Consider the following 23,014-nt stretch of genomic DNA (forward strand, 5'->3'; position numbering starts at 1 on the left):
CCTATATTTTTTGCAGAAGATTTCTGCTAGTCACGAGGAGTAGATGTCACCATGAAGGATCTCAGTGTACTTCTAGATATGAGGAGATATAAGAATTGGGCTCATAAAATCAGCTCTTGAAAATATCTAACTATCTGAAGACGTGTTCTGCCAGTTTTCCCAGAGCACAGAGTGCCTCATTTCTACTCTCTACCCTGAGTTCCCTCCCAGGGGTGTTGCAAGTCAGCCACTGCAGTAACACAGGATTTAATCCTTGTGGAGGCAAAGGGCAAATGCCCATGGCAAGTACCAGTTTGTAGCTGACACTACAAACGCAAGACTAAAGCATGTCCTGGTAAACACCGGACTCTCAAAGCATTTCTCGTAAATGACAATTCAGCACACTGCTTATCTCATCACCTGCCACAGCATACAAACTCTCTCAACATGAGACTTTACAAGCAATAATAATATTCTATCACCGCTCGAAACAAGGCCACTTTTCCCTTTAGCAGCTCAGTCTAGACAACACTATTTTCATATCAGGGATCCAGTAACTCACAGACCTAAGTTCAATCCGTCAATTGATCAATGGTGGTGAAGAAATCAATGGCAACCAGTGAACTTTAGTCCATGGACTTACAATGGGAAATTAAAGTCGAAAACTTAGCCTGCTTTCTATGCAGCCTGGGTTAATTATTTTTCTTTTCTTACTGTTACCCTTATTGGTGATCATGTTCTAATTGGTCTGTGGCATGAAAACTACTGTCCATTAACATGGTTGGGTATTTTTAGTATTATCCTAATCTATTTTAAATCAAGTATAAAGGTTGTTACAAAGGGACTTAGATGTTGTAAATAATTAACTTTTTTCCCATGAGAAGTATTGTGTACTTAATGAGGAGTCCCTAAGTACTTTTGAATGGTTAAAACTTTTATAAAACATACCACAGAAGATGAGGTCAAAAGGCTTGGCTTTGATTATCATATTAATCATCTCAGGAGAACTCCATGCAGAAGGTAAAACTAATTTTTAATATTCTTTATTCTCTAAAAATTATAAAGGGAAATTCTAACATTATTTCTTTTGAAATTTTGAATATAGTCTTTCATTTTTATGTACCAGTTTTATAAAAAAGATTCTTATAATTTGTTATAATATTTAGACAAACTTTTTGTTTTGGGAAAAACTACTAAACTATTCCTAAAGTAACATAACTTAGAAATCCAAAACAAGACCAAAAAAAAAGAAAAAAGAAAACCTTTAGCATCTCTAGTTTTGAGGGCATAAGAGATCAGGATATAAATATCTTACAGGATATTTTAGACTAAAAGTATCATCATTTGAAGTTAAGTTAACCTTAATTCTAGTTTTAGACTAGAATCCATTCCTAACACCGCTAAGCTTGTATAATTTTAATTCTCTGTCCTTAGTGAGAGCTTAATGTGGGAAATTTGAAAAAGAACAAACCACAAATCATAAGCAAGATTTTTGATTCTTGATGCCTTAATTTTTATCCTAATTTATCCTTTGGTCGAAAGATACTGGAGGGGGTAGCCATTTCCTCCTTCATGGGATCTTCCCGACACAGGGATTGAACCCACATTGCTTGCATCTCCTGCACTGGCAAGTGGATTTTTTTTTTTTTTTTTTTATCACTGCACCACCTGGGAAGCCCTTGATTGAATACATTAGGTAGTACAAATAATTAGTAGGACCATACAATTGAATATGTAAACAAGGACATGTCTGAGAATGAAAGCGGGGTTTAGTAACACTCAGGACGGCAGGGCTTACTCAGGACTGTCCAGAGAAGGGTGCGGGTGGACTCCCTGTTAGAAATCATCCTGCCCAGTCTGACTCATGTCGTGAGTGAGTGTGAGTGAGGCGGGCAGTGCACAAGGGTGGGCCCCTTAGGAGTAGTTCACGGTGTTCTCGGGCTGCAGGGATGGGAGACCAGGCAGGTCACTGAGTGTCAGCAAGAGGAATATACAGAGTAGGAAACCACAGCCATAATGCTCTTTTAAAACACTGGAGGGAATTTGCCGACTAAAATAGCCTACAGATTATCTATAACTGCTTTTAGTTGAATAGCTTACTACAAATTTTCTGCCAAAAGAGGTTTTGCAATTAAAATTATGAAATAGAATCATCTGATTTGATGCATTTAATTCTACAATAAGATAACTTTTATATGAATAGTTTCCTTTTATTTTTCTGTCTAAATAGGGAAAAAACAGCTGATATAATTGTCTATTAGCTATACCATGAGACATTGCAATATTCTAGCTAATTTTCTAATTATTGTGTGGTTATAATCTTCTTTCACACAAAGAAATGTCAGCTGTGTTCTATTTCTATTAGAGCATGCTGCTTGACAAAGTTAGGGGAAGCTTCTCTGAGGAAGTGGCCTACCCACACTAATTCTGAAGATTGGGAGTTGGGGTTGCTAGCAGATTAATTCTGATTGAAAAGTATTGTCACAAAAGTACCTTAAAACGTTAAGTAATAGGAAGTAAGTACTGGCTAAAGTGTCTGCAACCACTTTCAATTTTAAAATGTATTGTCACTTGATCACAAATTGCATGGTTTTAAATGTATTTTTCAGTGCGCAGCTTGTTGTTTACTCATTTCAGAGAAGCCCTGTGGTTTTCCTAGTGTGGAGAATGGAAGGATTGCCCAATATTACTACACTTTTGAAAGTTATTACTTTCCGATGAGGATAAACCAAAATCTGTCATTTTCCTGCTTGGTTGGTTATACGACTGCAACCGGCAAACGCGAGGCGCGGACCACGTGTACGGAGGCAGGCTGGTCTCCCCAGCCACAGTGCTTCAGTAAGTCGGCGGTGGGGCCAGTCTCATGTGATAACTCTCAAACAGACTAGCCGGTAAAGCTAGGGGCCCCAGAGGGCAGGTGTCTGAACCTTTCGGTAGGTAGGGACAAAACTATCGGCCCTCGGTCTTTTTTACAAAATGAAAGCATATTCTGAAATTCTATAAGTCGTGTTTTTCATTAAAATGCCATCTTCCTTATCTTTCTAAAAGCAGTTTTATCCATGTTTTTATTCTTGGCTGTGCTGGGTCTTCGTTGCTGCCTGGGCTTTCTCTAGCAGCCAGCAGGGGCTACTCTCTAGTTGCGGCGCGTGGGGTTCTCGTGGAGGTGGCCTCTCGTGTTTCAGAGCCGGGCTCTGGGCTCACGGGCTTCTCTAGTCGTGGCACGTGGGCTCCGCTGTTGAGGCTCCGGGGCTCTAGGCCACAAGCTCAAGCGGTGGCTCATGGGCTCAGCTGCTCCTCGGCGTGTGGGATCTTCCCGAATCAGGGATCAAAGCCATGTTTCTTGCCCTGGCAGGTGAATTCTTTACAGCTGGGCCCCCAGGGAAGCCTCCTTATCTGTTCTTAATAATACTCTGAGAAGAGAATAAGGGCAATTATTGAAATTGTTGTCATCCATGGCAAGGAACAGACACACCATCTAGTTATTTTGAGGAATGAGGGACTTACACAGAGAATTCTTCGGGAGCCAGAAAACTATCTGACGCTTAGAAGTATAAGGTTATTACTCTAGTATTTTATCCTTTGAAAGACTCCTCCCTCTGTTGTATGACTTCACCTTGAATAATATCCATTGAACAATCTGTTTTTCTGAATTTTGAGTTCAAATTTGTGGAAAGGAAATCTGATTGGCAGAACCCAATATTTCACGTCAGGCTACACTAGAAACACTAGAGACTGTCAGCTGGTTTCCAGGGGGTCAGGTGACCTCTCTCTGATGACACAGTTCCCAAGCTCTGTTCTGCAGAGTAAGGGGCTTTGGTTGTGTCAGTTTCATTTAGAAGAAGTATGATGTTTATTTACAGTGGTTGATATGTCCAGTAAACATATCCATGTGGGATAATTATCCATTCCATGACTTGTGGACAGACCACCAAATTTAAGCGTTACACTTTTAGTGTTAACATGGATCATAGATTAACTGCAATAAATGAACCTCATTCATAACTAGAGCAAAAAAGTAAATTAAACATCTGAGATGAGATGCTGTGAGAGCAGTGAAGTAGGAGCTGGATGAGGATGAAGAGGGTCAGCACTGCGGGGTCAGGGTTAAGACATACCCTCTGCGGCCAGACTGCTCTGGGGGATCTGGCTCTACCACTGGGAAGTGGCTTCAACATTCTGGGCTGGACTTTCTCATCTATAAAATGGAAATCACACAACTTCAGCGAGATAATCCCTATAGAGCGGTTCCACACAGCAAGTATGACATATTTAAACTAATACTAACCTTGGACAAATCTCTTTCACCTTTCTGAATTGGTTTATTATGAGGGTCCATTAATCATGCTCAAAAACTGATTGAACTCCATTCGACGCTAAGATAAATGTCCTATTCAACACATCACTGTCCCAAGTATTTACTAAAAATTAGCTCTGTGAACTCGAAGTAGCATGTCTGTGACTCAGTCACAATCTACATAGACTGACTAAGGAGTCTTACTGTGCTCATAGGCAATCAGAGGCTGAAAAAATAAATGAACACGATTTTCACAATAAATTGTCTGCAGGATTATATAAGGATTTATAGAGTAGGTCCATGTGCTTTAGTTACATGGTGTTAAATATTATCAAATGCAGTGGACTCAAAGTTTTAGGAAGTAAACCTAAAAGCAAATCCTTCTATTTCCCATTAATGGTGGTTAGAAGATCTCTGGATATATTTTCTAAAGTGGATGAGGTAGGGGTTGGGCTGACTGTGAAAATTGAAGTCAGTGCATACCAAGAATTTCAGTGTTAAACTGAATCAGCTTTTAAAGAGATACTTCCAAAATTAAAATAAATCAAGGAATTCCTTATTTAAAAATTCCTTATTTAAAATTCACAAGAAAGTGAATATTTTTTCTCCTTAAAACTCCAAGAATAACATTAAACTTTTGCATTGTTAGTTTTACAACTTACTAAAAAAAAAATCAAGCTTAATTTCATCAATTTAGAAAATAAATATTTTTCTCCCACAGAAAAGTGCCCTAAGCCTGACCTGAAGAATGGTTACATCTTTGATACAAAATTATCCTACAAAATACAAGAGAACCTGCGTTATCATTGTGCATCAGGATACAAAACCATCGCAGGGCAGGATGAGGAAGTGGTTCAATGCCTTGCTGACGGGTGGTCTTCCCAGCCAACCTGTAGGAAGGAACATGGTACGTGTTTAAGAATCATCTCCTAAACCAGAAGACAAGAAAGAGCTTGGGAGTTTAGTAAGTTTAGTGCTTTCTTATATTGGCAGGTATTTTTATTTAAATATAGTTTAGTTTTTAGTATATCTACCAATGCAGGAAGTTATTATGTTGTTTCCTTCAAATGTTACGTGTTTCCTTCACCCAAGGGATCCCATCTTCCACAACACACTTACTCCAGGAATTCCTACTTTCTGCTAGTAAAAAAAAAAAAAAGAACTGACATAAGATAAAAGAAAAGAACCTTAATGAACCTGTTTTTTGCAACATATATAAATGATTTCCTTCATTTGACAAGAATTTGAAATAACGCACATTACTTTATTCTGCCAGCCAATATCAGATAAGCCAATCATTTGAATATATGTGTGTGTGTGTGTGTGTGTGTGTGTATGTGTGTGTCATGAGAAAGGCTGGACTGGATGAAGGACAAGCTGGAATCAAGGTTGCTGGGAGAAATATCAATAACCTCAGATATGCAGATGATACCACTTATGGCAGAAAGCGAAGAAGAACTAAAGAGCTTCTTGATGAAAGTGAGAGTGACAATGTTGGCTTAAAGCTCAACATTTAGAAAACTAAGATCATGGCATCTAGTCGCATCACTTCATGGCAAATAGATGGGGAAACAATGGAAATGGTGAGAGACTTTATTTTTTTTTGGCTCCAAAATCACTGCAGATGGTGACTGCAAGCCATGAAATTAAAAGACACTTGCTCTTTGGAAGAAAAGTTATGACCAACCTAAGCAGCATATTAAAAAGCAGAGACATTACTTTGCCGACAAAGGTCCATCTAGTCAAGGCTATGGTTTTTCCAGTGGTCGTGTATGGATGTGAGAGTTGGACTGTGAAGAAGACTGAGTGCCAAAGAATTGATGCTTTTGAACTGTGATGTTAGAGAAGACTCTTGCGAGTCCCTTGGACAGCAAGGAGATTCAACCAGTCCATTCTGAAGGATATCAGTCCTGAATATTCATTGGAAGGACTAATGCTGAAGCTGAAATGCTGGTACTTTGGCCACTTAATGTGAAGAACTGACTCATTTGAAACGACCCTGATGCTGGGAAAGATTGAAGGCAGGAAGAGAAGGGGATGACAGAGGATGAGATGGTTGGATGGCATCACCGACTCACTGGACATGAGTGTGAGTAAGCTCTGGGAGTTGGTGAGCTACAGTCCATGGGGTTGCAAAGAGTCAGAAATGACTGAGTGATTGAACTGATGTGTATGAGTATATATATATTTAATATATATTAATATATTACAATAATATGTGTGATAATTTATATAATATATAATATATATTTATATAAATTTCAAGCTCTCAATTATATATAATATATATTATATATTTTATATAATTATAATATATATCACAGAGTTATGATGCATATTTTATATTATATAATGTTATATAATATTATATGTTATATACTATATAACATATTATATGTTATATATGATTTATAATATATGTTATTATATGTGTTATATATATAATTATCACAAAATTATATATATCTATATATAAATATAAATGTATATATATTTAAGTATATAATATATACAATACAATAACATAATTTACATAATTATAAATTATATATTGTTATAATATATTATATTTAAATAATATATAATATAATGATATATAATATATCATTATTATTATCACAGAACTATGATATATATTATGTGTAAAATTTATATTTAATATGTAATTATAAAATATATAATAATATAATGTATATTATATAAAATATAATCTAATATAAATATAATACATAATATATAAATATATAATACATTATATAATATGTATTATATAATTATATATAAATATACATAAATATATAATATATAATAATGATGTATTATATATAATATATAAATATATAATATATATTTGATATATACTTAATATATATATTTATATTTAAATTATACAAACGCACAGATGGGACATTATCAAAAAATTGTTAATGCACAAGCCTTCTGTTGAGTTGTGACCTTTGGCCAAATACACCAGAGTAGAATTTGAAGGACAGAAGACAGGTAGGGTTAGGACGCAGAGTGCATAAAAAAGGGACTCAGTGGACAAAGGCAAACTTTGATTATTTTTCAGTTTTGCTGAGAGTTGATTCTGTCATATGTTTGTTAATATTCAAAGAAAGTAAAAGTTGAAAATACTTTTTGAGATTTCCTTTTAATATTCTAGATTCAGGGATGAAGTCCATAAAACAAATGACTTTAATGTTTTGTTTTAGAAGCATGTTTGGCCCCTGAATTGCATCATGGAAATTATTTCACAGCACAGAAAACATTCAAAGTGAAGGACAAAGTTGGATACGAGTGTGCCTCTGGGTACCGCACGGCTTCTGGGAAGAGGACGGAGGAGGTGGAGTGTCGCCCGTATGGATGGGCCCTCACCCCACAATGTACCAGTAGGTTCTCCCTTGGAAGACAACTGCTTTCACTCTGAAAAAGTCCCTCCCAGAAATGGATGCGACTTGTTAGGCTAATTATGTTCCTTTTTCCTTAATTTTGCTTTTTTGCTTCTGATTTTAAAGATGTTGACAGTATGGCTTTCCTTTTTTCAATCTCTCAAAGAAGAAAGAATCCTCTTAGCTCAGATACTTAAAATGAGTTTATTGATATTTAATAAATGTATAAATTGACAAACTTTGCTGTGGATAATAGCAAAGTTGCTGATTTCTAATTCAGATATGGCATGTAAGTAATAAGTGGATTTTGTTCTAGCAGGAAAAATAACATGTCTTTGTTTTTTATTTGTTTTTTCATTTTTAGAATTAAAATGCTCTTCTTTAAGAGTAATAGAAAATGGTTATTTTCATCCTGTAAAGCAAACCTATGAAGAAGGAGATGTAGTTCAGTTTTTCTGTCATAAAAATTATTATCTAAGTGGCTCTGACTTAATTCAGTGCTATAACTTTGGTTGGTACCCAGAATCTCCTGTCTGTGAAGGTAACTTTTAAAATTTCATTCACAAATAAAATATTATGTCTGAATCGGCTTTAATTTCTATAAAAAAATGTCTCTGATGATAAGTAAGCATTCTTCCAATTCCTATTTTTTAAAATAAATATAGTCTTTTAAATTACTGCTATTTTCAGCAATCTTTAATACATTTAATCTGAGTATATAATTAATATGCTTAATTTTTATGTTAGTCTGTAGAGTGGATATAGCTTTTAAATATATTGTTAAAAATCTGTAGTAAATTATAAATCTTTTATCGTAATGAATCGTTCTTCTTATTGGGAATTAACTACATCAATTGTGCCAGGGTGGAAGCTGTGTAAAGGTACTTTCTTATTCCTGGGCCACACATTCCCTGATGTAAAAACACAGGCTTCAAAGTAGTGGGACAAAGTGCAGAAAAAGCAGCAAGAAGTTACCCAGAGTGCAGAGGAAAACTGAAGGCTTCCAGGAGGAGCTGCCCTCACGTGGGACAGCGGTGGTTCCATTTGTGTCGCTGGCTGTGTTCAGGCAGGTGGGATGATTACCTGTTAGGAGACAGCAATTCGATAGTCATGTAATCACACTGCAGTGTTCCATGGAGAACGTTCTGGTCTAGCAGAAGACACATACAAAAGAGTAATTGATACCATGTGAAAAATGGTATCATAAAGTCAGGTGTAAGGTGTTCAAACAAGCACTGAAGCTTCTGACTGAGACCACATTTACAGAGGTGATGGATAATGTCTGATCTGGGCCTTAAAAGATAGGAAGGAGTTGGAGGATTGGGAGGGATGGGGAGACATAAAGGTCTTGATAGCCTCTGTTTTCTCTGTAATGTAGAAAATGCAGTCATGACTAACAGGCAGGAGAAAGGCAGGAAGGGAAAGCTTGGAAAGAGAGTGGTGACGATTGGAAGCAGTTGCTGGGAGGAATGAAAACCGAGTGACCAGGGGCTGTGTAGAGGGATTGCTCCAAACGGCCAGCGTTCTCTAAATGCACTCAACAATTTTTAATTTTTTTTAATTAAAAACATTCATTCTAAAATTTTGCAGTGGTGCCTAAAAGCCTTGGTCTAACAGTAGAGAGAAAGATTGTTGGCAAATTTCCTGTAGCATATTATTTCAGAACTAAATGGCAGGGACTTCCCAGGTGGTCCAATGGTTAAGAATCTGCCTTCCAATGCAGGGGATGTGGGTTCAATCCCTGATCTCAGAACTAAGATCCCACATGCTCTGGGGCAACTATGCCCACAGAGCAGTTAGGAGCCCAAGTGCCACAGGGAAGACTAAGAGCCGCAGCAATGAAAAGATGCTGCATGCTGCAGCTAAGACCCAATGCAGCCAAAATAAATAAACATTAAAAAAAATAATAAAGGGCAAACCTACCTGCTTATCACCTATTCCACCCTCCTCTCCCTGCACCGAAAATTAGTCAGATGCCAACATCCATGCTATTTTTTTCTAGTAAATAGTCCTTAGATGTAAGATGGGCAGTATCGTAATCTGAATAATGCCTCCCTGCCCTCCCATCCCTGAGAGGATAAGATACTCATATATGACTCCCTGGAACCAGTGACTGTTCCCTTATGGAACAATGGGGACTTTGCAGATGTCATGGAGTTACGGATCTTGAGATGGGGATAATAATCTGGGATTATCCATGTGGACTTTAAATGTAATCGCAACCATTAAAAGAGGAAGAGTGAGATTTCACTACAGAGGATCAAGTATGAAAGGTGACAGGGGAAGCAAAGGTTGGAGTGGAAAAGGAAGGAGTCACGAGCCGAGGTGAGCTGGCAGCCCCCGGGAGCTGCAGAGGCAGACAAGCCACTTCTTCCCTAAAGCTTCTCCCAACCCCCAGATCTCAGCCCAGTGAAGCCGATTCTGAACTTGGGTTTCCAGAACTGTAACAGAATAAACGTGTGGTATGTGAAGCCACTCCATTGTGGTGATTCGTCCCAGCAGTCGTGGGAAATGAATATAGTCAGTATTTTAGAATAGTTAAGAGGAGGAGATTTTAATTCATATAGACACAGGTTCAGGAATGCCAAGATCCACCACTTATTAATAATTTACTTACTTCTTAAGTTTTAGATCCTCTGTCTATAACATGGGAGATGAAATAGTCCCCACTTAACAAAGTTATTTTAAGATTAAAGGAGATAATGAATGTAAAATTCTCTTTTTTTGTGTTCTATTGCATGAACTTAACAGCTTAAACCCTGGAGACGGAAACGGCAACCCACTCCAGTATTCTTGCCTGGGAAATCCCATGGACAGAGGAGCCTGGTGGGCTACTTTCCATGGAGTCATGTCCCTCAGACATGATTGAGTGACTGAGCAACAGCTTAAAACCACACACAAGTGTGGGTCAGCTGTAGCTGTGTGTCCATGTCTGGTGGAGCAATAGGCAAGCCGCAGTGTCATCTGAGGTTGGACAGGGGAAGAACCTTGCATTCAAGCTTTCTGTGATCTGTGGCAGGTTTCGGAGCTTGGCGGCTACTGAGCCGAGGGTCTTAGTGCCTGCTGGCTGCCCCCTGGAGGCAGCCCTGTGCCCCTTGCCTCGTGGTCCTCCTCCCTCTTTGGAAGCTCACAGACAAGGCAGTTTCTCCTCCAGATCAGTAGGGGGACAGAGTCTCTCGGCAAGAAGGGCCTTGCCACACGGTGTTGCATGAACATGTGTGCGTGATCACACCTGCATCCTTGTGGCTGTGTTAAACACAGTCACATCATCTCATCATCTCCGCTGTGTTCATCAGTTAGAAGCAAGTCCCAGTTCCTGCTCCTGGGGAGGGCGTGACTCAAGGAAGTGACTCTCAGGATGTGGGGACCCCAGGGGTGACCCCAGTCTGCCTGCCAGACTTCTTAGGGCCTTTGGCACAGCCAATGTGCTTGTGAGATCTTAACTGTTATTTCTGGTGACTATACGACTAAACATCCTGATGTTTTTCCATAAGGAAGAAGAAACCGGTGTCCTCCTCCCCCTCTGCCTCTGAACTCCAAACTTCAAACGTACTCAGCCTCCTACCGTCATGGAGAAACAGTTCGTATAGAATGTGAACTTAACTTCGCCATGCAGGGAGCAGAAGAGATACGCTGTGAAAACGGGAAATGGACGGAGCCTCCCAAATGCACTGGTAGCAGCACCTCAAATAAGCTTTCCCTGACGTGAAACCTGCGTGTGGAGCTAAATGGACTCTTCTCTCTCATTCGTCCCTTTTCAGAGGACAAGCAGAGGGCGACCTGTGAGGCCCCACCCTCGGTGGGGAATGGTTCAGCAAACCCATCCTCCGAGGTTTATCACAGCGGGGATAAGGTGACATACGTGTGTGAGAGGGGGTATCACCTCCGTGGACCAGGGGAAATAACGTGCAACCGTGGGAAATGGACCCTTCCCCCTGAGTGTGTTGGTATGTGTGCTGCGTGTCATATCCAGAGCTAAGCCTAGCGTGTAGAATTTTCATTCTCTTTGTTTAATCCACACGCTTATAGCAATAGTCCATTGCTTAGAAGAGTTTGACATGCACAGATAGACCACCTATTCTGCCATTTTTCTGGAGCATATGAAGCTCTCTGTAGATTCGTATTTTTAATCCAATATAAAGAATAGGAAAACAATTTTTGAATGTCCTGATTCTGATATTTTTGCATCTGTGCATTCTGACTCCCCCACCCTCTGAGCCATGTACCTGGCCTTTCATTTAACTCAAGGACACGACCAGGTTACAACTCCGGGATGCTACCCTTCCTGTCTTCCTCATTTCTTGTCCAGATCCTGGAGAGACCTCCACATGTTTACCAAGGATAACTATTGCATAAGAGAAAAGCTACTAAGGATGCTGGAGAAATTAGCGGAGTAAAAGCAAAACTCTTACAGACAGAAAAATGAAACTTTTCATCCATGGGTTGATTGAGATCTGAGATGAAGAGGAGGAGAAGGAAAAAATAAAACAGGATAATGACAAATGACAGTTTTAGAACAGACCGTAATCTTTAGGTCAAAGAACACTCTTTACCTTTCCACACATCTTAAGAATATCTATAGCATGATTCCTTTGTAAGCCAGAAAAAGACCCATACTTGTTCTTCAGCAAAACATTTGCTGTTTTGTTTTGCTTAGTAAATCGTAATAATACATAGCTGAATGATGTTTCTCTAATTTCTGATGAATTCAGAAATCAATTGTCCTAAATGACATAGTACAAGTATTGAAGGACGATTGTGTGGGCAACTGTATTATGTCGTTATGTTATTATAAGTTCATGTTAATCTAAAAGTAACCTCTTTTCTTAGAAAATACTGAGAATTGTAATCCTCCACCTGATGTAATAAATGGGGCTATTATTGGTGAATTATTGGCAAGCTACCCAACAGGATCCTCTGTGGAATATAGATGCAATGAATATTACTTATTGAGAGGAGCAAAAATATCTCATTGTGAACAAGGAAGATGGTCATCACCACCTGTTTGCTTAGGTAAGATAGAGAACACATTGAATTAAAACAAATTTCCCCCCTGCTTTATTGAGATGCAGTTGACATATAACATTGTATGGATTTGAGGTGTACAGTGTGATGATTCTATACACACACTGTGAAATTATTGCACGATAAAGTTGGTTTACATATCCTTCACCTCGAGTAATTTAGGGGGCTGTTGTCATGATGAGAGCATTTAAGGTCCACTCTTTTGGTGTCTTTTAAGGGTACCAAATAATATTGCTAACTATAGTCACCACAGGGCTTACCAGGTGGTGCTAGAGGTAAAGAACCCACCTGCCAATGTAGGAGACATAAGAGATGTGGGTCCAATCCCTGGGTTGAGAAGATCCCTTGGAGGAGGAAATGGCAACCCACTCCAGTATCCTTGTCTGGAGAACCCCATGGACAGAGGAGCCTGGCAGGCTACAGTCCATGGGATCGTGAAGAGTCATACATGACCAAAGCAACTTACCATGCATGCACACCCAAGCCTATCTCCACCACCTTACCTAGAAGCATAACCTCCCTTCCCTCAGCTCTGTGACAGCCCCTCCCCTCCACTCTTCATTCTTCTACCTCACTTATATATGTCGTTTAAAGATGGACAAATAAGATCCATATATTTAGTACATTTATTGTTTATTGTATTGCATTTCTCCCAGTTAGAAGACAATCTTCATGAAGTCAAGGAGCTTTGTTTTATTTGCTGATAAATATCAAGTGACAGGTGTCCCACAAATATAACACAATAAGTACATTTTCTGTTTGAAGGTTTTTATTTTATAGAAAGGAAATCATGACAAATCTAAGTGGTTGCTGGCCCTGAACAATATTTTTAATATTTCAAATTAATTGGTTTTAATTTATGGTATAACAGAGTTATATGAAATATATAAATTCACTTGATAGTAATGTAATGGATACTTTATTGTGTATGTGAAGAGCTTTAATAATGCAAACCGGTAAGTATAAAATACTGCTTTTGATGCTTATCATAATTTTATCGTAAAAATATATCACTCTCATTCTTGTAAGATGAGAAAAGAATTTAAAACAGTCTTTGTTTTACAGAGCCGTGTACTGTTAACATGGGTGACATGCGCAGAAATAACGTGCAGATGAAGTGGAGTTATGAGGGAAAGATCTTACATGGAGATTTAATCGATTTTGTATGTAAGCAGGGATATGAGCTGTCTCCATCAACCCCACCCTCTGAATTATCTGTGCAGTGTAATAGAGGAGAAGTGAAATATCCTTCATGTATTAGAAAAGGTAAAACAACAGTGCTTCCTGACTTCCCTGATGGTCCAGCGGTGAAGGCTTTGTTAATTTCACTGCAGGGGCCTCATTTTCCGATCCCTAGTCCAGGAAAGTTCTGCATGCTGCAGCCAAGAAGAAAAGCAAACAGTGCTTCCTGATAATTTCTTAGGTGACCAATATCACAGGTGATCGATATGGTTCAAAGGATAAGACCCTAAGCTATCTACTACCCTCACCATCCAATCTATAAAACTGGGAATGAGCTGATCAATTTCCAGTTAGTACATACCCTTAAATAGGATGACAACGAAGACGTCTTTTAACTTCATAAGTCAATTTTATAAAAGGAGAAATCATGAGATTTTGCAAATGTCACCAGACTTTCAGAGAATGGATCACTTTCTTGTGAGCAATCAGTAAGCTTGTAAAACTCACCTCAGGGTGAGCTAGAGAGCGTTGTCTCAGAAGGGAACTTGAAGTAGAGGGAGAGAATTTGTGGACTCCTTAGACAGGAGACTGTCACTTTTAGTAAGGAAAAAAGGAAGAGAATGCATTCAGAAACATGTCTTTGAGACAGATCTTACTCGCTTTCACTTTTGGAAGACAGAAAGGGGAAAAGTAAAATCATGATGGTTAATACTTTGCTAGTTTTAAATGTGTATTTAATGCTATGAGATTCTAATTGCAATCATAAATTTTATGTGTGAAGTGATGGCACAAAATGTTTTTGATATTTAAAAACTACTTGAGAGTTGTCTTAAAAATGCTTGGACATGAAATATCTTGTTTTATTTCTGTAACAGTTATAAAAGCACTGGCCACCTACTGTAGCAATTCATTGTGGACTTTAACAATTGTTTTTGCAGAATCTAAAAGAATGTGTGCATCTCCCCCAGCTATTAAAAATGGAGTTATTAAGAGTTCAATACTCAACGCCTATGAAAATGGTTCTTCAGTGGAATACATATGTTTTGAGCACCATTTCCTTCAAGGAGCTAAGGAGTCCTATTGTTTAGAGGGCATGTGGACTACACCACCATTGTGTTTGGGTATGTAGTGCTACATGTGTCTCTATTTGTTCAAATTGAGCCATATTTTCCACTTTCTCTTCTCTTTGAGGTGATATAACACTAATATAGGATGAGATGGTTGGATGGCATCACCGACTCAATGGACATGGGTTGGTAGACTTTGGCAGTTGGTGATGGACAGGGAGGCCTGGCGTGCTGCGGTTCATGGGGTCACAAAGAGTCAGACACAACTGAGTGACTTAACTGAACACTAATATAACACTTAAGTTTGCATTTGTTTTATTTAATTAGTGTGCCTGTTTATTTACTGGTTTCTACTCTTTGCTCTAGATTTGGTTATTGCGTGTGCTTATTCGCTCAGTCGTGTCCAACTCTTTGCAACCCATGGACTGTAGCCCTGCAGGCCCCTCTGTCCATGAGATTGTTCTCAGGCAAGAATACCAGAACAGGTTGCCATTTTCTACTCCAGGGGATCTTCCCAACCCAGGAATCGAACCTGTGTCTCTTGCGTCTCCTGCATTGGCAGGCAGATTCTCTACCACTAGTGCCACCTGAGAAGCCCCAGGTGATCCTCTAGATCACCAATAACGGGAATCCAGCCCTCCTAATGCGTACTTTTTAAGTACAAACCATACATCAGCTACAGGCTTAGCAGGACCTACAGGGTGTATAAGCCATGCGGTGTGTGTAACCAGGCTAACTGCAGTCAGTGTGTTATTGGCGCTGCTAGGAAACATGAGGACAGCAGGAGCAAATATAGGAATGGCCTCCTCAATCTAGAAGATGAAACACGTTCATGCCTCGTTAGCAAGGCATCCTATAGAAGTAACAATATTTCCCAAGATTCTCAGGAGTCATAAAATAGCATATTTTTAAATAAAAAGAAAAATTTCTTTGTGTTTATATCTGACTTTCATTTATTTTCTTATTTCACTGTCTTGGACTTTTGTACAATGCTGAATAGAAGAAGTGGTGAGTATCCTTGTGTTCCAATCTTATAAGTAAATCTTCCAGTATTCTTCTTGAAATATGGTGTTACAAATACTTATAAAAATCAAATTAAAGATACAGAAGCCACCTATTTCTATTTTGTTAAAAGTTTAAAAAAAAAACCTCAGTGACTTTAATTTTAGCTGTATCTGTAGAAACAATCATATAATTATTATCTTTGCTCTTTCTCCCCCCTGGAATTACATTGCTTCTTTTTGAAGGTTAAAGCATGTTTGCATTTCTGTAATAAATCTCACATAATTGTGATGAATTATGCTTTTTATATACTGCTGAATTTTATTTGCTAATATTCTACTTATGATTAATGTATCTTTTTCATGTGAGAGATTGGTTTGTTATTTTCCTTTGGGGTTAGGTTCTGCTAACCTCATATGAGTTGAAAAGTATTCCCTTATCAATTCTCTGGACTTTGTCTAGGAGTGATACTATTTCTTTCTTAATAATTTTAAGAATTTATCAGAGATATCACCTGAGCCTTGAGGATTTTGGGGTTTTTTTTTTTGAGGAAAGATTTCAATGACAGCTTCAGTTTGTTTAAAAAATACCAGGTTATTATCTCTTATCTCAGTTTCAGTAGGAAGTGGTTTGTATTTGTCCACTATACCTAAATTACCAAATGTGTTGGCATAATGTTCATAACATCCTTTTACACTCTTTTTAGTGCTTTAGTGATGTGTCTTTAGTGCTGTGAAGATGTATCTCTTTCTTGACATATCTTGCTGCTGCTGCTGCTAAGTCGCTTCAGTTGTGTCCGACTCTGCGACCCCATGGACTGCAGCCCACCAGGCTCCTCCGTCCATGGGATTCTCCAGGCAAGAGTGGGGTGCCATTGCCTTCTCCAGAACATATCTTGCTACAGGTCTATAAACTTTATTAGTCCTTTCAAGAGCCAATATCTTCATTTTTTTGATACTTTCTTCATATGTTGCTGTTTAATTAATTTGTATTTTTGTCTTTTTTTCATTTATTTATATTAATTGGAGGCTAATTACTTTACAATATTGTAGTGGTTTTTGCCATACATTGATATGAACCAGTCATGAATTTACATGTGTTCCCCATCCTGAATCCCCCTCCCATCTCCCTCCCCATCACATCCCTATGGGTCATCCTAGTGCACCAGCCCTGAGCACTTGTCTTATGCATCAAACCTGGACTGGTGATCTGTTTCACAATTGATATTATACATGTTTCAATGCTATTGATTGATCTCAGATCATCCCACCCTTGCCTTCTCCCATAGAGTCTAAAAGTCTGTTCTATACATCTGTGTTTCTTTTTCTGTCTTGCATATAGGGTTATCATTACCATCTTTCTAAATTCCATATATATGCATTAGTATACTGTATTGGTGTTTATCTTTCTGACTTACTTCACTCTGTATAATGGGCTCCAGTTTCATCCATCTCATTAGAACTGATTCAAATGTATTCTTTTTAATGGCTGAGTAATATTCCATTGTGTATATGTACCACAGCTTTCTTATCCATTCGTCTGCTGATGGGCATCTAGGTTGCTTCCATGTCCTGGATATTATAAACAGTGCTGCGATAAACATTGGGGTACACATGTCTCTTTCAGTTCTGGTTTCCTCAGTGTGTGTGCCCAGGAGTGGGATTGCTGGGTCATATGGCAGTTCTATTTCCAGTTTTTTAAGGAATCTCCACACTGATCTCCATAGTGGCTGTACTAGTTTGCATTCCCACCAACAGTGTAAGAGGGTTCCCTTTTCTCCACACCCTCTCCAGCATTTGTTGCTTGTAGGCTTTTGGATAGCAGCCATTCTGACTGGCGTGTAATGGTACCTCATTGAGGTTTTGATTTGCATTTATCTAATAATGAGTGATGTTGAACATCTTTTCATGTGTTTGTTAGCCATCTGTATGTCTTCTTTGGAGAAATGTCTGTTTAGTTCTTTGGCCCATTTTTTGATTAGGTCGTTTATTTTTCTGGAATTGAGCTTCAGGAGTTGCTTGTATATTTTTGAGATTAATTATTTGTCTGTTGCTTCATTTGCTATTATTTTCTCCCATTCTGAAGGCTGTCTTTTCACCTTGCTTATAGTTTCCTTTGTTGTGCAAAAGCTTTTCAGTTTCATTAGGTCCCATTTGTTTATTTTTGCTTTTATTTCCAATATTCTGGGAGGTGGATCATAGAGGATCTTGCTGTGATGTTATGTTGGAGAGTGTTTTCCTTATGTTCTCCTCAAGGTGTTTTATAGTTTCTGGTCTTATATTTAAATCTTTAATCCATTTTGAGTTTATTTTTGTGTATGGTGTTAGAAATTGTTCTAGTTTCATTCTTTTACAAGTGGTTGACCAGTTTTCCCAGCACCACTTGTTAAAGAGGTTATCTTTTCTCCATTGTATATTCTTGCCTCCTTTGCCTAAGATAAGGTGTCCATAGGTATGTGGATTTATCTCTGGGCTCTCTATTTGTTCCATTGATCTATATTTCTGTCTTTGTGCCAGTACCATACTGTCTTGATGACTGTGGCTTTGTAGTAGAGCCTGAAGTCAGGCAGGTTGATTCCTCCAGTTCCATTCTTTTTTCTCAAGATTGCTTTGGCTATTCAAGGTTTTTTGTATTTCCATACAAATTGTGAAATTATTTGTTCTATTTCTGTGAAAAATACCATTGGTAGCTTGATAGGGATTGTATTGAAACTATAGATTGCGTTGGATAGTATACTCATTTTCACCATGTTGATTCTTCCAATCCATGAACACGGTATATTTCATCAGAGCAGAAAAAGAAATAAAAGGAATCCAGATAGGAAAAGAAGAAGTAAAACTCTCACTGTTTGCAGATGACATGATCCTCTATGTAGAAAACCCTAAAGACTCTACCAGAAAATTACTAAAGCTAATCAATGAATATAGTAAAGTTGCAGGATATAAAATTAACACACATAAATCCCTTGCATTCCTATACACTAACAATGAGAAAACAGAAAGAGAAATTAAGGAAACAATACCATTCACCATTGCAATAAAAAGAATAAAATACTTAGGAATAAATCTACCTAAAGAAACAAAAGACCTATAAATAGAAAACTACAAAACACTGATGAAAGAAATCAAAGAGGACACAAATAGATGGAGAAATATTTTTGTCTTTATTATTTCCTCTCTTCCACTTTCTTGGATTGAGTCAATGTCAAGAGTCCAGCTTGTTTCTACCTTTCCATAAAATACTATCTGTCTAGCAATTGATGGTTTGTCCCATGAATGTTTTATTTGTACTTTCTGAAGAAGAAAGAGGGGGGAAAAAACTATTTCAATGACTATTACTACTAATCAATATTTTCTAAAAACATCTTATTTTTCTGTCTTTGAAAAACTTAATGGCATAAAACTCAGTAAACTGGTAGGATGTAACCTTTTTCCAAATTCAAGGCAACAGAGATAAATAACAGACTGCTTTCTGTGACCTTTGTATATATTTTCTGACTTGAATGTTAGTTCTAACTTACTCACTGCTCTAATGCCTGGGAATTTTAAGGTCATTATGAGAAAGCAATATAGTGGCTAATACTGAAAGGCATCAAGATAGTTTTTTTTTTTTTTTTCCCCAGAGCCTTGCACTTTATCTTTTGATACAATGGAAAATAATAATTTACTCCTGAAATGGAATTTTGACAACAGACCATATATTTTCCATGGCGAGTATGTTGAGTTTCTTTGTAAGAGAGATACTTACGTAGCTGGGTTTCCGGGTCCTGTATCTGAATTCCGAGTGCAGTGTGACAGAGGACAATTTAATTACCCAAGATGTGTTCAAAGAGAAAGGTAAGAGGAGATTTGTGCCTCCAACTATTCTTTCTTTCTGTTCAGATTGTTATTCATGAGATTCATTATGCTATAAATTTCAGACATATTAGGTCCTGCAACACTCCTACTTTATGGTCATTATAGAGGGGGGAAATGTTTATTTTTTTTTAAAGCAAGAGAACTCCAAGAAGCTTTAGCTAATTCAACAAGCTTTCTGGGTGGTCTAAGATCAAAGTCCTGTTTGCTATTTGGTATTTGTGTCTCTTTGGCCATTGGATAAATAAACCAATTTATATGAGTCACATCTAAATGTGAAAAAATTAACCTATATGTTCTGAGATAAGAGAACATATTCTCTCTGCCACATTTTCTACCATTTCCCATAGAAGTGCATGTATAAGCAACAATAATGGGAAGCATAGCTGGACAAACTTTCTACTGAGAGAGGAGCATGTTAATCACAATGATGAGATTATGGCATTTATTTTCAGGAACACATTTCTATATAAGAATTTGGAAGTTTTTTCTGACATGCTGTTACATAGCAATTTTAAAATATATTTTCTACTACTTGATCAATGGAAAACAATCCCATTGTTTTTCAGAAAAATGTTAAAATAATGCAATAAAATAATAGAATTAATTTTATCAGGTCAGAATTTTGAGATACATTGTAAAATGGGAATTATAGTCTATGTTCAACTAAGAATATTTTTAAATTACTTAATGACAAAGTACGTGTGGTACTCTTCTGGTGATTATAATGAGCTATATGAACTACATAAGAAGCATTCACAAGACACACAGGTGTAAAACTTTTTTATTTTTTATTGCGATGAAAATCAGAGTTGAAATATGTATGTGCTAGTTAAATTTTTTTTATTATATATTGCATTTCCCATTTCTAAGACAAAAAAGAATATGCAACTTAGAAAAATAGCAGAAAATGGTATTAGTGTAGTTAATGACATTGAGGTTTTTTTTTTTTTTGGTATTTTACAACTCATTTTATTTTATTTTATTTTATTTTAAATTTATTTATTTATTTATTTTTTCAGTGGGTTTTATCATACATTGACATGAATCAGCAATAGATTTACACATATTCCGCATCCCCATCCCCCCTCCCACCTCCCTCTCCACCCGATTCCTCTGGGTCTTCCCAGTGCACCAGGCCCGAGCACTTGTCTCATGCATCCCACCTGGGCTGGTGATCTGTTTCACCATAGATAATATACATGCTGTTCTTTCGCAACATCCCACCCTCACCTTCTCCCACAGAGTTCAAAAGTCTGTTCTGTACTTCTGTGTCTCTTTTTCTGTTTTGCATATAGGGTTGTCGTTACCATCTTTCTAAATTCCATATATATGTGTTAGTATGCTGTAATGTTCTTTATCTTTCTGGCTTACTTCACTGTGTATAATGGGCTCCAGTTTCATCCATCTCATTAGAACTGGTTCAAATCAATTCTTTTTAACGGCTGAGTAATATTCCATGGTGTATATGTACCACAGCTTCCTTATCCATTCATCTGCTGATGGGCATCTAGGTTGCTTCCATGTCCTGGCTATTATAAACAGTGCTGCGATGAACATTGGGGTGCACGTGTCTCTTTCAAATCTGGTTTCCTCAGTGTGTATGCCCAGAAGTGGTATTGCTGGGTCATATGGCAGTTCTATTTCCAGTTTTTTAAGAAATCTCCACACTGTTCTCCATAGTGGCTGTACTAGTTTGCATTCCCACCAACAGTGTAAGAGGGTTCCCTTTTCTCCACACCCTCTCCAGCATTTATTGCTTGTAGACTTTTGGATAGCAGCCATCCTGACTGGCGTGTAATGGTACCTCATTGAGGTTTTGATTTGCATTTCTCTGATAATGAGTGATGTTGAGCATCTTTTCATGTGTTTGTTAGCCATCTGTATGTCTTCTTTGGAGAAATGTCTGTTTAGTTCTTTGGCCCATTTTTTGAAACTAAACAAATGGGACCTAATGAAACTTAAAAGCTTTTGCACAACAAAGGAAACTATAAGTAAGGTGAAAAGACAGCCCTCAGATTGGGAGAAAATAATAGCAAATGAAGAAACAGACAAAGGATTAATCTCAAAAATATACAAGCAACTCTTGAAGCTCAATTCCAGACATTGAGTTTTTAAAAAGAAATTGGTGGTATAATTTATCAAGGATGGTTACTTGCTTTTATCAGTACCTCATTAAAACAAGGACCAATTATATGAAATAGTGAATGGTTAAGATTGTAATAAATACTTGACCAGAAATGATGCTTATTTCAACTCCCTCCCCCTTTTCTCTTTTTCATTCTTATCAAGGATGTTGTCTCATCAAGAACCCTTAAGGACATAAAAATGAACGGCATAAGAGGAACAGCATTTTGACACACTATGAAGTCTTTTATAAAACATAATTGTTAGAAGAAAACTGTTGAATAAAAACCTCTAAGTTTTTACTTTCATGAAGATTTGACTCTAAACTGTTTACACAGGATATTTTCTATAAATAAAAGCCAGATATATTGTTTTATTTCTCGTTTGGTTGACTTTCCATGTGACTTCATCTTTGCTAAATGTCTTCCATCTATTAAAAAATCGATCTACACATCAAAATATTTCTGATTCCTAAAGCCCATTCACTGGGCTATACTGTCCTCAATATATGTGCAGGAATTCACGTTTGTCTTTGTAATCTTTGTTATATTAGAGTTTTCTGTTACTTTTAGTTCAATATTTATGTCAGTACAAAAGAACCAACCTGACTAGAGTTGTGAAACTATACATTATGTTAGAGGATTTACTTTATTAAATGCAGATGAGACTGCCCTTCAGACTTTCGAAGGATAAAGAACTTTTAAAATTAACTGTATTATTAGCTACAAGGTTAGTAATCAAATTGTGAGTTAGTGACCCATCCACCTGTTCAAATGTTGCCCACAGAACACAGTTATGAAAAGAACAACACTTGTTATTTTTATATTACATAATTTTAATTATTTTCTAGATCAGGTCATTATTGGAACCTTGCAGATTTGAAAATCTGAGATCAATGAGACCTACAAGCACCAAAAGATAGTGTGTCTGTAATACTAGGATCTATTGGAGTCCTGAAACACCACAAGGTCACTTTTCAGTGTGAAGGAAAGTTATTTGTCCAATCACTATTGCAGCTTATTCACAAGCACCTCTGGTTCCAGTCCCTTGTTAGGACTGGTTGTTGTTACCAGAACCACACATTTTCCTCTCTAG

General features: G+C 37.5%; 1 protein-coding gene across 2 annotated transcripts; it reads left to right on the forward strand.

Annotated features, from left to right (window-relative positions):
- The first annotated feature begins 878 nt into the window (after positions 1-878).
- Positions 879-22,300, forward strand: F13B (coagulation factor XIII B chain). 2 transcript variants are annotated; one of them, XM_043923521.1, is made up of 12 exons: positions 879-999; positions 2,617-2,817; positions 4,995-5,180; positions 7,486-7,662; positions 8,027-8,203; positions 11,157-11,336; positions 11,424-11,609; positions 12,493-12,675; positions 13,753-13,953; positions 14,808-14,990; positions 19,561-19,774; positions 22,085-22,300. In XM_043923521.1, exons 1-12 carry the CDS (start codon positions 936-938, stop codon positions 22,116-22,118), a joined length of 1,986 nt encoding a protein of 661 aa, XP_043779456.1. In that variant the 5' UTR covers positions 879-935; the 3' UTR covers positions 22,119-22,300. The 2 variants fall into 2 exon arrangements, with proteins under 2 accessions (XP_043779456.1, XP_043779457.1); XM_043923522.1 differs by lacking the exon at positions 8,027-8,203.
- Positions 22,301-23,014: the final 714 nt, after the last annotated feature.

This window comes from Cervus elaphus, chromosome 14, assembly GCF_910594005.1.
Source record: "Cervus elaphus chromosome 14, mCerEla1.1, whole genome shotgun sequence".
Classification (NCBI taxonomy): Eukaryota; Metazoa; Chordata; class Mammalia; order Artiodactyla; family Cervidae; genus Cervus; species Cervus elaphus.

Coding starts and splice junctions, on each gene's coding strand:
- F13B (XM_043923521.1), top strand. CDS start 936: ATGAGGTCAAAAGGCTTGGCTTTGATTATCATATTAATCATCTCAGGA. Junction 2,818..4,994: donor TCCCCAGCCACAGTGCTTCA/GTAAGTCGGCGG, acceptor TTTCTCCCACAG/AAAAGTGCCCTAAGCCTGAC. Junction 11,337..11,423: donor GGAGCCTCCCAAATGCACTG/GTAGCAGCACCT, acceptor GTCCCTTTTCAG/AGGACAAGCAGAGGGCGACC.